The sequence below is a fragment of the Apostichopus japonicus genome, chromosome 10 (genome assembly GCF_037975245.1).
Source record: "Apostichopus japonicus isolate 1M-3 chromosome 10, ASM3797524v1, whole genome shotgun sequence".
NCBI classification, from domain to species: Eukaryota; Metazoa; Echinodermata; class Holothuroidea; order Aspidochirotida; family Stichopodidae; genus Apostichopus; species Apostichopus japonicus.
The window spans coordinates 2880299-2893445 of NC_092570.1; the positions used below are offsets into that span (position 1 = coordinate 2880299).

General features: G+C 36.6%; 1 protein-coding gene across 3 annotated transcripts; it reads right to left on the reverse strand.

Moving 5' to 3' along the window:
- Nucleotides 1–1668: 1668 nt before the first annotated feature.
- LOC139975210 (intraflagellar transport protein 81 homolog) lies at nt 1669–12357 on the reverse strand. 3 transcript variants are annotated; one of them, XM_071982939.1, is made up of 14 exons: nt 12225–12357; nt 11060–11253; nt 10163–10257; nt 9553–9733; nt 8735–8890; nt 8142–8252; nt 7540–7624; nt 6905–7068; nt 6160–6402; nt 5300–5449; nt 4286–4414; nt 3892–4068; nt 3355–3558; nt 1669–1981 (listed from the first exon to the last, which is right to left on the reverse strand). In XM_071982939.1, the coding sequence occupies exons 1-14, from the start codon at nt 12340–12342 to the stop codon at nt 1793–1795; spliced, it is 2196 nt and encodes a 731-aa protein (XP_071839040.1). In that variant the 5' UTR covers nt 12343–12357; the 3' UTR covers nt 1669–1792. The 3 variants fall into 3 exon arrangements, with proteins under 3 accessions (XP_071839040.1, XP_071839041.1, XP_071839042.1); XM_071982940.1 differs by having other exon boundaries at nt 12085–12225; XM_071982941.1 differs by lacking the exon at nt 12225–12357 and adding an exon at nt 12122–12224.
- Nucleotides 12358–13147: the final 790 nt, after the last annotated feature.

The following is a 13147-nucleotide window of genomic DNA, read 5'->3' on the forward strand; positions in this document are numbered from 1 at the left end:
ATTTACATTGACAAAGCTGAATAGATAAGCAAAACCTGCAGTATCAGGTTGAAAATGGAAGGAATCTGTACAGATTGCATTACGGCATTGCAGATAAGCATCTCTTGTTAACCTAGGACAAACTCATTGGTCAACACTGAGATGATGATATCAAGGTGAAAAGATAATTCCAAGAATACGCCTTCTTTCAAACTTGAAAGGTGAACACCAGAAATTGATTGTGACAGGTCATGTTTATTCAAGTAAATAAACATACTGTCGGCTTGGGATATTCTTTGAAACACCTTCAATTCTCATTATGACATTTAAAATTTAATTAATAAATATCTAGAACCTTTTGTGAGATTCTAACTATGACATTTCATTTTGCACATTAAAAACATTAAAAGAAATCGACAACCGTTAATGAAAATTTGGTACGAATTAACTCAAATTTCTTTTCTGAATGATTTCATATGAAAACATAATTCAATTTTTTGTTCTAAATAGTGGTAATTTTTTTTCTTTCAGAAGAGACTTCACAGAAACTGTGAAAGACATACAAATCTGAGATACTAGACATCAATTAACAGAATTAGACACAAAACTAAAAGGAGGTAATACAAAATGTGTATTAGATCTGATCATTCCATCTATAAACTAAAAACACACCGAGAATATCATTCTCACAAATGACTCTCATCTTTCGATGGCTCCCTCAAGGTGAATATGAAGTGAAAGACTGGATAGCAATATATATATTTACATGCGACAGTAACTGTGCAGAAGAACATCTTTACAAGGGGAGCAGAAATTTAGCAATTTTTTCTTGTCCAAACTAAAGTATGCTAACTAAAAATCAAAGATGGTAGAGACCCTCATTGGAAATCTTCTTAAGTTAATAACTTTTTCGCTGTGAACTTCAAAGTCACAACAACTAAATGTGCTAATCTAGTGTCACTCCTAATGGTTTTGTTTGCGGTTAGGAGGTCTGTAGTAGACACACTGTAAATGTCCAAGGGTCAATCTTAGTACCAGCTCAGATAATCAAGGCACTGTGTCAAGAAGAAAAAGCTGCAGCTTAACTTTTGACACATTGCCCTAAAATTAATTTCAACCACAGAAGACTTTTTTCTTACTTTCCATTGACTACCCTGAGAAAGTGATCTTGATATACCAGCATGCTGGTATATTAAGATCACTTTCTGACGCTATGCATTAACCTTCAAAGACAAGCAAGGGCTATACTAAAAACTGAGATGTTACAGTATGTATCATCAGCGAGTCAGCATAATATTTATTGCATGTAATTGTTTTATTCATTCTGACTCATACCATTTTGCACTTTGCAGGGATAAAGTTATTCGGTTTCCCATTGCAAAAAGCTCTGTAAAATGGTCGAATTACTATGCAAATCCAAACATGAATAGCAGTTTTTTTTTGGTTACATAGGCACCATGGACTTCAAAAGAGACAAAATTCAGAGAGTTCAAAACTGCCGCAAGAAACTGACACAGTTAATTATTCCCTGCCTTTCTTAATAACTCTACTAGCTAAGCTTGTTGTTGTCAATGGTATGGGTTTGGTATATTTCTGTAACTTTATGTTCTACCCAGTATGCTTTGAACTACTACAATCTCCAAATTCCCTGTCACACATCTGTGATACCATTTTTTTTTGGGGGGGGGGGGGTTTGGCAAACTATTCAAGGTAAGAAATATATCAGGGATGATAAAGCAAAGAGTATCGGAGAGACATTGATCACAAGAAACGTCTTCTGTAGCATCATCTCCGTATCTGTACCTCCTAAGATTCAGAGAACCAGCCGGTCCTCTCCGTCGACCTCGCTCCTGAAGATCTGCCCCGATTCTTCATGCTGGTCGGCCGAGAGGAAGCAACGTTTCTTGCATTCCATCAATGATTCAAAGTCCTGCCACATCTTCATCTGTTTCATACTGGGTCCATGACTCGCCTTGACTGCCTTCTGCTTCTCTCGAAGGCTCTGAGAGACGAAAACATGGGAAGACTTTCAGTGAGTAAAATTACACATGTAGATGTGATTCTATACGCTCGAAAAGCAACTAAATTAGCGACCAGGTTTCCTTTACCCTTTCCTGGTATACTCAGGTATGACACTGATCGATGAATCATCAACATTCATCAAAAGTGTGATCGTCCAATGAGAAAGTCATGATGGGATTAACACAAGCAACGGTGATACATCTGACCAAACCTGAGATCATACTAACCTGTCTAAGATTCACTAATTTATTCTATCAAGAATTTTCCTAAACATCTACTTTATTCTAAAATCAACTCCTTACCACTTTTCCCTTTTTCTTTGATTTAAATCAATCATTGCAATCTTCTGGAATCAACATGGATAAATCTGATCAACACTGATACGTCTGATCAACATTATTGATTGATATTCTATCAACAATATTGATACATCTGATCAACATTATTGTTGTCTGATCAACATTGATACAACTGACCAACATTGACAAACCTGATCAGCCAGTAATACATCTGATCAATATTTACAAATTTAATCAACGTTGCTACAGTTGTCCAGCATTCGACATTCATACATCTAATCAACATTTTTTATACCATTGGTCAACATTAATAAATCTGATCACACACCGATGCATTCATCAACATTGATAGTCATCAACATGATACATCCGATCACACACCAATGCATTCATCAACATTGATACATTCATCAACATGATACATCCAATCACACATGGATGCAGTCATCAACATTGCTACATTCATCAACATGATACATCCGATCACACACCGATGCATTCATCAACATTGATACATTCATCAACATGATACATCCAATCACACACCGATGCAGTCATCAACATTGATACATTGATCAACATGACACATCCGATTACAAACTGATGCATTCATCAACATTGATACATTCATCAACATGATACATCCAATCACACACTGATGCATTCATCAACATTGATACATTCATCAACATTATACATCCGATCACACACTGATGCATTCATCAACATTGATACATTCATCAACATGATACATCCGATCACACACTGATGCATTCATCAACATTGATACATTCATCAACATGATACATCCAATCACACACCGATGCAGTCATCAACATTGATACATTGATCAACATGACACATCCGATTACAAACTGATGCATTCATCAACATTGATACATTCATCAACATGATACATCCAATCACACACTGATGCATTCATCAACATTGATACATTCATCAACATTATACATCCGATCACACACTGATGCATTCATCAACATTGATACATTCATCAACATGATACATCCGATCACACACAACTGATGATCACCTTTCCGAGATTCTCCTGTTCTTGAATCTTCCTGCCGTACATCTCTCTGTAAGATTTCTTCCTCTCTGCTGGATCTGACGAGGTGTAGGCCTTCATCTCATCGGCCACTCGTTGCTGCTGTACCTCTATCATCTTCAACATACTATTTAAGTAGTGAAATCGACTCTCTTCTTGTGAACACTCCTCTTGCAACACTCTCACCTCCTACAAAGATTTTTTTAAAAACAATAAATAAAGTAAAATGAGAGAATCTGTTTGAATTTGCAAACATTTCCAAAAGCAAAGAAAAAATATGTAAAACTTATGTTTAGAATCTGAGTTAAGAGTAATATTTACATCATCCAACATAACAAAACCAGTACCATGACAAAGGCTCAAGCCTCCCATTCTCCTTTTCTAACAATTTAATCACTTTGCTATATGATACCAGACCATTTCTTTCCCCATAATGCAAAGTTTACTTCTCGTTCCCTTACTACAACTATATAAAGACAATACCTGTCTGGAAATGACTGCATTTTATGGACCGCATTTTACCTGTTCGAGCTTGGACCGATTACTCTCTAGTCCGGCACTCATTGTGTCATAGGTCATCTTCTTGTCATCGTAGTCTGTCTGCATCTCTTTGGCTTTCTCTCTCAGCGGTCGTAGCTCCTTGATGATCGGTGCTAGAGATGTCTTCTTGTTTGCAATGGATGCATTTAGTTTCATAACCTTTAAAAAAAAGGGGGGGAAATAATGCAATAAATTAAAAAAGGCAGAATAAATCCATCTAGAAAAACTACTTAGCTTACAATCTTTATTCCATTCTTTACCATCTCAGATAATTTTTTGTACACTTACGAGTATTGGTGAAACACCAATACTTCTATAGTGAAAGAAAGGTTTATGTTATATTGTTTCATTAATTCATTTAATTTTGACTCCTTACCATTCCTGACATGTCATCTAGAGTTTTTCCTTTCATATCGTCTAGCTCACTTTTGATCGCTGAGACTTTCTCCAGTTCCTCTTGTGTGTCATGGTACCCAGAAACTCCCTTCTTGGCCTCCAACATTGACTGCAAAATGGAGAAAAAGTATTCCAGTGTAAGGTCTCCCTACTGTGATGAATATCAAGTCTGGGAATACTTCATGATAATTATTATTATAAATTAAAGTATTACCACTTCTTAAATGCTAAAGGCAACATGCAGTCAAACAGATTACCTTCCAGGAAATAATTTAGTCTTTTACTTACATGGAAACAAATAACTTATCCTAAGCTTATAAATTTCCACTAGTTCAATTTTGTGAGAAAGGGGAATAAGGGTCCTTAGAAAGGGATACTCCAATGTGTGAAGTTGACTGATTCAATTACAAATTTATGGGAATTTTCTTCATCTTTTTAAGGTCCAAACCAGATCTTTGTTGTAGTTTGTAAAGTGAAGATATAAATTGTTCGAAGTAGGCGATACTTTGTGAATGCAATTGCAATTGAGCTGAAAATGTTTCTGTTTTTCTTGATGATATTTCAATTATTTATCCAGAGGGGAAAAGTAATATTTCTACAAGAAAAAAACATGTGCATTTTGATGAAATTCTTAGTACAGGGAACATTGTCAGCAAAGGAAACATTCAAAATTTATAACAAAACAATAAAAGGAAAGTAAAGTTTTCAAAGAAAACATTTGTCATTAGGAAATGACAGGTCACATAATTTTCTCCAATTCTTGGAATAAGAAAAGGGGTGAAAATGATTTACATTCAAACAACCTTTTCTAGAGATAGGGGAAAAAAATATTGAGATTTTTTTTTTTTCTGTTCCATATCGGTGCCCCACTGTCTGTCAACAGAATATTCATCTAGAGAATCAAGAAAATCTTGAATTGGTGGTTCATTCATAAAAATAACAATTTTATTTTCGAAATGACGCAAGAAACCCACAGCTACCAGAAGATACTGACCAACTGTTCTTGGATGGCTTCATCTCTCTGTCTCAAGATCTCTTCCGTTCTCGTCAGGACACCGTACTCTGATCTCAGCTCAGCCAATTCTTGTCGTTTCTTTTTGTAAGTGCTGCTCTTTCCTCGTAATTTGTTGACGAAGGCTTTGAACTGTGAACGGCAAGCAAAATACATGAAACAGAATGAGAGGTTAGGAAGCAGAAAAAGATAAGAGATAATTTTTAGAAAAGTGACTGAATGTTTATGACAGCAACCAAACAAACTCTTAAATATTTCCAACATTTATCTTGTTTGCAAATAATAAATCACTTACTTAGTCTAGAAATAGTTGCACGTTTAAGAGACAGATGAATAGTGCAAGAACAATTACTAAAACATTAGACATACTAGGAGGAGAGCGACGCATTTGTGCACTCACGAAGGACTACTTGGGTGACCTTTGAGGTTGTGATTCAATTCAACATTCATTACAACCAATGTAACAGATATAATAGTATTAACAAGGCTATATGTGACTACCTACCATAGTCATATTACAAAGAATGACAAATAAAGAATACAGAAATATAAAGAATGGTAGAGGAGATTCACTGAAAAGCTACTGAAACCTTGTTTTAGTGAACCCAATAATAATAATAGATACATATATACACATCAACATACATGTACAGTAAGCACACTTAGACAAACAATTAGGTTAACAGAACCCCAAAAATTCCATGAATTTTGTGTCCTTTCTGAAAATTATATGACTTTCTAATGCCTCACAAGATTAGTTTGTCAGTAATCAAGTTTCTTTGTAGGATTTCCAGACCCTGTTTTCATCTACAACTTTTCAGTGAAAAGGTACTAAAGCTTACATCATCTCCTTTGAGAATTTGCTCCGAACCGACATTTTTGGCAGCCTCTCGTTTCTCCTGCAATTCTTGCTGACATTGTTGGAGTTCATCTTTAGCCTCCTTCAGAGCCTCAGCTGCCGTTTCTTTCTTACCGGCGATGATGACCGCTTGCTGACGGAAGAGGGAGAGTTTGTCATCGATGGGGTCATTCCTCATCATACGTTTCTCGATCAGATCGTTGACCTCGGAGTTAAGGTTATTTATCTGTGGAGAGAAAAATGAAGCAGTTTAATATATTTCACCATTGTGATTAAAATATTCAATACAGAATAGATGAGGTAAGACGTCTATACCTCTGTTGATACAAAGTACAGCAAACAATAGTAGTTTCTACTTTGAAAATTCTCAGAACATCAAGATGGCACAATGCACTGATTTATGTGAATTTCTAGTTGAGATTCGGTCAGGGCATGAACTGGGTGGGTGTGAGACTTTAACAGTTTGTACCAGGAACTTGTGTCAATTTTTTCTAACATAAAGAGGTACAAAAATTGGATGAAAACACCTTTCCTAGGCACTTCAACAGATGTAAATCAGTAGGGAGCAAAACATCTTCTGTCAAATTGGCAAATCCGAATTTGTCGGTTATCAAATAAAATATTCTCTTACGTGAAAACTACACATTTACACCACTTACTAATACTAACTACTATTACCCATTTTTTCTCAGAGGTAAATACAAATAAATATCAAATGAAAGTCTCACTTTATCGTGGATTTCATCCAGCTCGGACTGGCCCATAGCAGGGACACTCATCACGTTTTCAAGGTTTCTACATGCAGCCGTCATAGCCTCAATCTCTTTGGGTATTTTCTCCTCGCAGAGGTACTTGTTTACCTCATTCTCTTCCTCTAGCTTCTTCACCAGTCCTTACAGATGAGAAAACCATGAATATTAAAAATGATATAAATAGTCAGGAACAGTTATAAGAAACAGAATCACCACTTTATTTAATGGCCTGAAGAATAAAAAGATGATTTTTTGTTTTAATTATGCCAAATTTCTGGTGCAATACATTGAGAAAATTGCTTCCTGATTGGTCTGACGACCAGACGTGTTTATAGTTGCGAAAACGAAGGGTGGCCAAAATTTTGTTGCTAAAATGTGCTAGTTATGAGTGGTAAAACCGATACCTTAGCTCGAATATGTAACACTATGTGTGATCGGAATGTGCAGGTAGTTTGCCCAGAAGTTTCCATCAGAGATTTACTCAAAGGAATTATCAGTGACTTCTCAGAGACTGCAGCTTGTCAAGTTTTTGCAGAACTAGACGGGACAGATATGAGAGCGCTCCTCTTTTGATTGAGGGCGTGACTGAAGATCCCCACCCGACAACTCACCTTCTGCAGTCGCCCCAACAGTGGACTGCTTTAAGTCCTGCACTTGCTTCGTTATTCGCTGTAGCTTTTGTTCTGCATGATGAAGCTGATGTAACACAAAGAGTAAGTAAAAGACTGAAAATAATTACGGATGAAAAATGCAATTTGTGCTTCAAGTTTTTAAACAGACCATCAATAGCTTAAAGCTGAAGATTCTTAGCTTGGTTGACAAGCTATTCTAGGGATGGCATCAGTAATCAAACATTTTCAATTTCAACTCATTCTGAATTCCTCAGATAAATTCCATGTGGCATGATCTTGTTGAACTTTTGTGAGCAAACCTTAAGAAAATTATACAAAAGTAAAACAAAGCTTCAAATTGTTTTAGTCTATTAGTTCTGACTGTTCACCAAAAGCAAGTTTTATAAGACAATTTTAGAGCAACAATCTTAACTTTACTCCAGATGATACAGGTCTTGCTTGGCTAATTAAAATAACCAATATGGATTTTGAAGTACAAAATAGGTGTCTCGTAACAATACTTAATCTGTATCCTCCACCCATCCAAACCCTTCCAAGTCGTCTCACAGAAACCTGTTCCATTTCTGTATAAATCCCTTTACCTGATTTCTCTGGTCTTGTTTCTGCTGCATACGAGTTTGCTGCTGTTCTTGCTCATTACGATAGTTTCTGGCAACTTCCAACATCTGCTCGTGTTTCGGGACCGTTTCCACCTACAGGGGATAAAACAAAATTCATAATTATCATACACATATAGCAGTATTAAAACATTACTACCAACTTGGTAACTTATACCCAAATAAATAAAGGTAATTGAATCAGATTTTCCCACAAAAAAAAACAAGATTTTTACTTACTTTCCAGCATTTGGAATCTGGACAGTTTTACCCCAAATTTGCAAATATATTAGATGGTCCTCATCCTACTTAGAACCAATTTTGCAAGATGGTTTAACACATTGACTGCCAAAGACTGCTTAGTATTTTTGCACATTTGCCAGGTATTTCGTGACATTTCCATCGTCAAAATACGGCTGATATTCTTCTTTCGACGACTGAATACTTTGCCTTCTAGTATATGCCACAACAGTGAAATGAAATGTTAAGTTTCTCATGCAAAGCAGGATACTTATGACCAAGAGAACACAAAAAAGGAGCTTTCCTTTACCTCAATACCATAAATTATTTTAACTTACCCGTTTCTTCAATCTTTCTATCCTCTTGGAGACCTGCTGTTTCTCTTCCATCATGTGGTCAATATCTTTCCTAATATCTGAGGCTGAAAAGCCAGAAGTCTTCAAATTTTCGGATTCTTTGTGAAGTATCTTGAAGGTTTCTACCAACTCCTCATACTGCAAGTCGGACAATGAAGCAAAAAATACCAAAATAAAAATTGATCATCACAGCTGAAACATTAAGGAACAGGTGTTACAACCATTCAAACATCCTGACACAGTAGATTATCCACAGAGTTGTAAACCAATAAATTTGCGGTTTCACCACACTGAAACTAGATATGAATTTGTCTTTATTGACTTTCCTGCTTCCAAGGGTAATGAATAATATGTTACTCCTGCATCAGAGAGCCTGTCACGAAACCAAACTCTTTCTGTGACACTTTCTGTGACACCTCTTTCTGTGACAACTCTTTCTGTGACACCGATAATGAGCAATTTGGTTCAGTTTGTTAAGTTCCTGTAAGAAACATTTTTCGCAATCTCAGATAAGTTAGTTAAGTCTGTTCCACTTATTCCGATTTGGAATGCCATTTTGTAAGTGTAAATGGGACAAGTACAGACCCTGAGCTAAACACAGAAGCACATTGTAGTGTAAACCTTTCTGAATCAAATATAACTGTTGAACAAACCACACTAACATTTATGTTCAAAGGGTAATATTGCAAACCTTGCATTGTTTATGTGACACTACAATGTAATAAAATGATGGATCTACTAATTTAAAAGACATAGAAAAATGACCAAATGTTTCATTCTGACGAACAAAATGATCTCACCTGTGCAAAAGTATCCCCTACTTGTTCATCTTGTAAGATGTCTGGCGGTATATCCACCTTGACGAGGTACCGGCCCAGGTACGCTCGCTTCTTCAGCTCGGGTGTTTTCTGGAAAAGCCATACCAGGATGGGGTATATGACAGGTTTGTTTGCTGATACCAAACCTTGGCGAAAAGTACTCCTGATGGCAGAAACAGATGAACTAGCATTGCAAAAAAAAACATGCAGCAACAAACCTCTGCCAACAGCTATGAGGACTGGTCAGGAAAACTTTCATCTAAGACTTGCACTGTCATGCAATTAAGTGTGCAGGTCAAAGGTTGTACGAATTTCAAACAATTAGATATCCAGCAGCCACAAACAAATCTTTGAGCAGTCTTTGAACTGCGCACAACTCTGCTTTTTTCCCGCAATGGACACAGCAAAATGAAGCATTATACCTATCATAGGGTTAAGCTTTAGGGTTCGGAACCACCCACTGTCCTGGTAATAGAATGGTAGCCAATACAAACTGACCAATGTAACAAGTTAAGGCTTCTATGAAACCAGAAAGGCCAATGTCACTTACAATCGCGAGAGTAAAGATTAACAGCTTTTTCTAAAAACTTACGGATCTTCCGTTGGCTTGTACTTGAGGATTTTCAATTCGTTGAGCATTCGTAGTGCAGTCTGGTCAGCGCCTTCCTCCCTGATGTCCAGCTTTTGCTGGGATAACCAAAAAAAAGATGTGAAAATCAAAGTGACAGAGAGTTTTGGTGTAACAGTTGTTAATCCAAACACTGCTAGTGTCAGTTATAGTTTTATCATGATCTCTGGCTACCAAAAAATGTTTCATAACTAACCCCAAAATGCAAAAACCCTTGAGTTTGTTAAGAGATATCAACCTTTCAGGAGCTATTTATCCTTTTTAAAAAAGGTAACAGTTGTTCTCTTTGCTTGGTCTTATTGGATATTTCTTAGATTAAGCTGAATGCAAATAGACGTAGGATACCAAAAACATTGCATAGCAACATTCACCAAACTCTCATAGCTTGTGGCTCCTTAAAATCTTGAAGCCCTTTACCTTCGAATGTCTCAGAGTCTCTGCCATTTCAACTGATATTAAGGACTTGGTTGATCTACAATTACGATTTGATATTGTCTTACAGTAATAATCATTGATGTCATTAATATCCTAATGTAGTTCTTCTTAAAGGGTGTGAAGACTAACGCAAAAAGAAACGTCTTATGCCGATAATCTGACCTAGTTTCGAATGAAGTGTAAGCAGAAGTGTTAGACACCACCATTGATCCCAGAAAATACACACACAGCTTGCTACCGTCTGCATTTTGTAGCGATCAGAGAAACACTTCACTTGCAAGCAACGGAAAGTTAACTTTTTCACAGGGCGGCACACGGTTTGGGGCGAGTCTTAAATGCCTTTAATCATTACATCCTTAAACAATATCTATACCACCTATAATATTACATGAGATTTACAACGCCATAAAAATTAGTTCTTCATACCTGTGGGTTGACCTCTGCCAAGACATCATTTAGCACCTGCAGCAAATGCAAGGCTTCCAATGAGTCAAAGCTGATGAGATTATAATTCCTCTTGAATGGCTCCTTGTTCAGTTGTTCAACGATGTACTTGAGTTGTTCACTCATTTTTACAGCTTGCCTTCGTCCGTTATTGATATAGACAAAGAGACAGTAGCCTACATTAGTAAGATAAATAGGATAGTTAAAGTTTAGCTGACATTTCATACCAATAAAGATTACTGGTTAACATTTAAATATTTCAGTCAATTCTGAAAATTTACCAAGCAAATCAACTTTGAATACTTAATTACCATTATGCCTATAGGCTAGGGCCTATTTGCATGCAAATAGGTACAAAGAAAGAAGTTTAGTATAATGGTGTATGGTAACTTTGCATGTACTCTGGGTACTGTTGTAGGCCTACCTTTAGAATCTGTACCATATGAATGGGAAAGCTTACTTCGAATCGGCAGAATAAGGTTAGGGGTTAGGAAGTAGGGTTAGGGAGTAGGCCTAGGGTTAACTTAGGGTTCGGGGTTAGGAAGTAGGGTTAGGGGTTAGGAAGTAGGGTCGAATGGTACGGATTCTAAATTAGTACCCTGTTGTATATATGTCTAAATGTCACTGATAGACACCATCATCAATAGGCCTGTTAGTGTCATGGTATATTACTAAATATTAGTATCCCAATTTCAAAAATCCCAAAGTTACATCTGCTGCCATATCATATGTATGTAATGTGTCCATTTGTATTAAGAATATACCAATGACATTGAACCACAGGTATTTCTTCGAGATAATATACTTTTGGTTCATTATTTAACTCATTACACTACTCGTTAAATTATTGGCATAGGGGCCTCTCTATACAACTAGGCTTACATCCATGACTAGAGAAAAGGCTAGGCCATAGGCCTAGTCTAGCTACAGTAACGTGGGTAGGCCTTCGTATGATTATCGATAAGTAACATGACTACCTGTTAACAACAAAAAAAAGTCAATTATACCTGTTTACAAATATCACAAAATTGCATAACATATAACCATAAGTTTAATGCGATCATTCGTCGGATTCAATTAGTAAATTCAACTAAAATTTGCGACGTAATAGTGCCACTGTCCATCATGTATCATACCACTACCGTACCTTTACATAGCTCTACCGGCCAGTTATGCGAGTCCGTTGCTGTGCAGAAAGTATTCGGTATCCCGGAAATAAGTAAACTTCTGTTGCATGGCGGGAAGGTAGAACTTTGTTTGCCCATTTAGTTGCTCATAAATAGGCTAGAGTTTCAGAAAACAATGTAGAGAGGCTGAGTTGTATTTCAACCAGGGAGTTGTTATGGAATAACAACTCCCTGATTTCAACACAATGCCGATAATTTTCGAATGGAATTGCATAAATGTTGCATCCTGTTACACTGACAAATAATGACGAATTACTCAATTTTCAGTTCTTCAATAAAAAGTAATTATTACTGACGTCACCGTTAAAAATATAGAATTTCAGTGGATCGTTTCATATTTGATTATTAAAAAATAAGTAGAAAAAATCCCACTTTGGATCTTTCCTTTAGGAGCATAGGCGTAGGAGGCGGGGGGCTGGGGGGGGGGGCTGCAGCCCCCAACCATTTTTTGTTGTTGAAAATTCGGGCAATATGATGAGAATTTGTCGGGCACCTATTGAAAGAAAATTCATTTGCAATTTGATTTTCAATGGTTAAACTGATATTATTATTATCATTATTGTAACGACTTCCCCAATAATTTTAACCAATATGGAAGGGTAATAACACGGCAAATGATTGTATGTTATTGGCATACGATGCAATAACCGATGCGTGCCTATATGATATGAAGATTAAGATGTTGAATGCGCGCAAAACGCGCGAAAAATTTTGGTGATATTTTTCGGGCAAGTCGTAACAGCCCCCAAATCAAACTGGGCTCCTACGTACTAACACTCATACACAAGAGATGTACAGACATTATGATAATACTCATGAGTGGCAACTTGCTATACGGTCACAGAAACGACCATGAAGAGTCATTTACCTCATGCAGCATGTG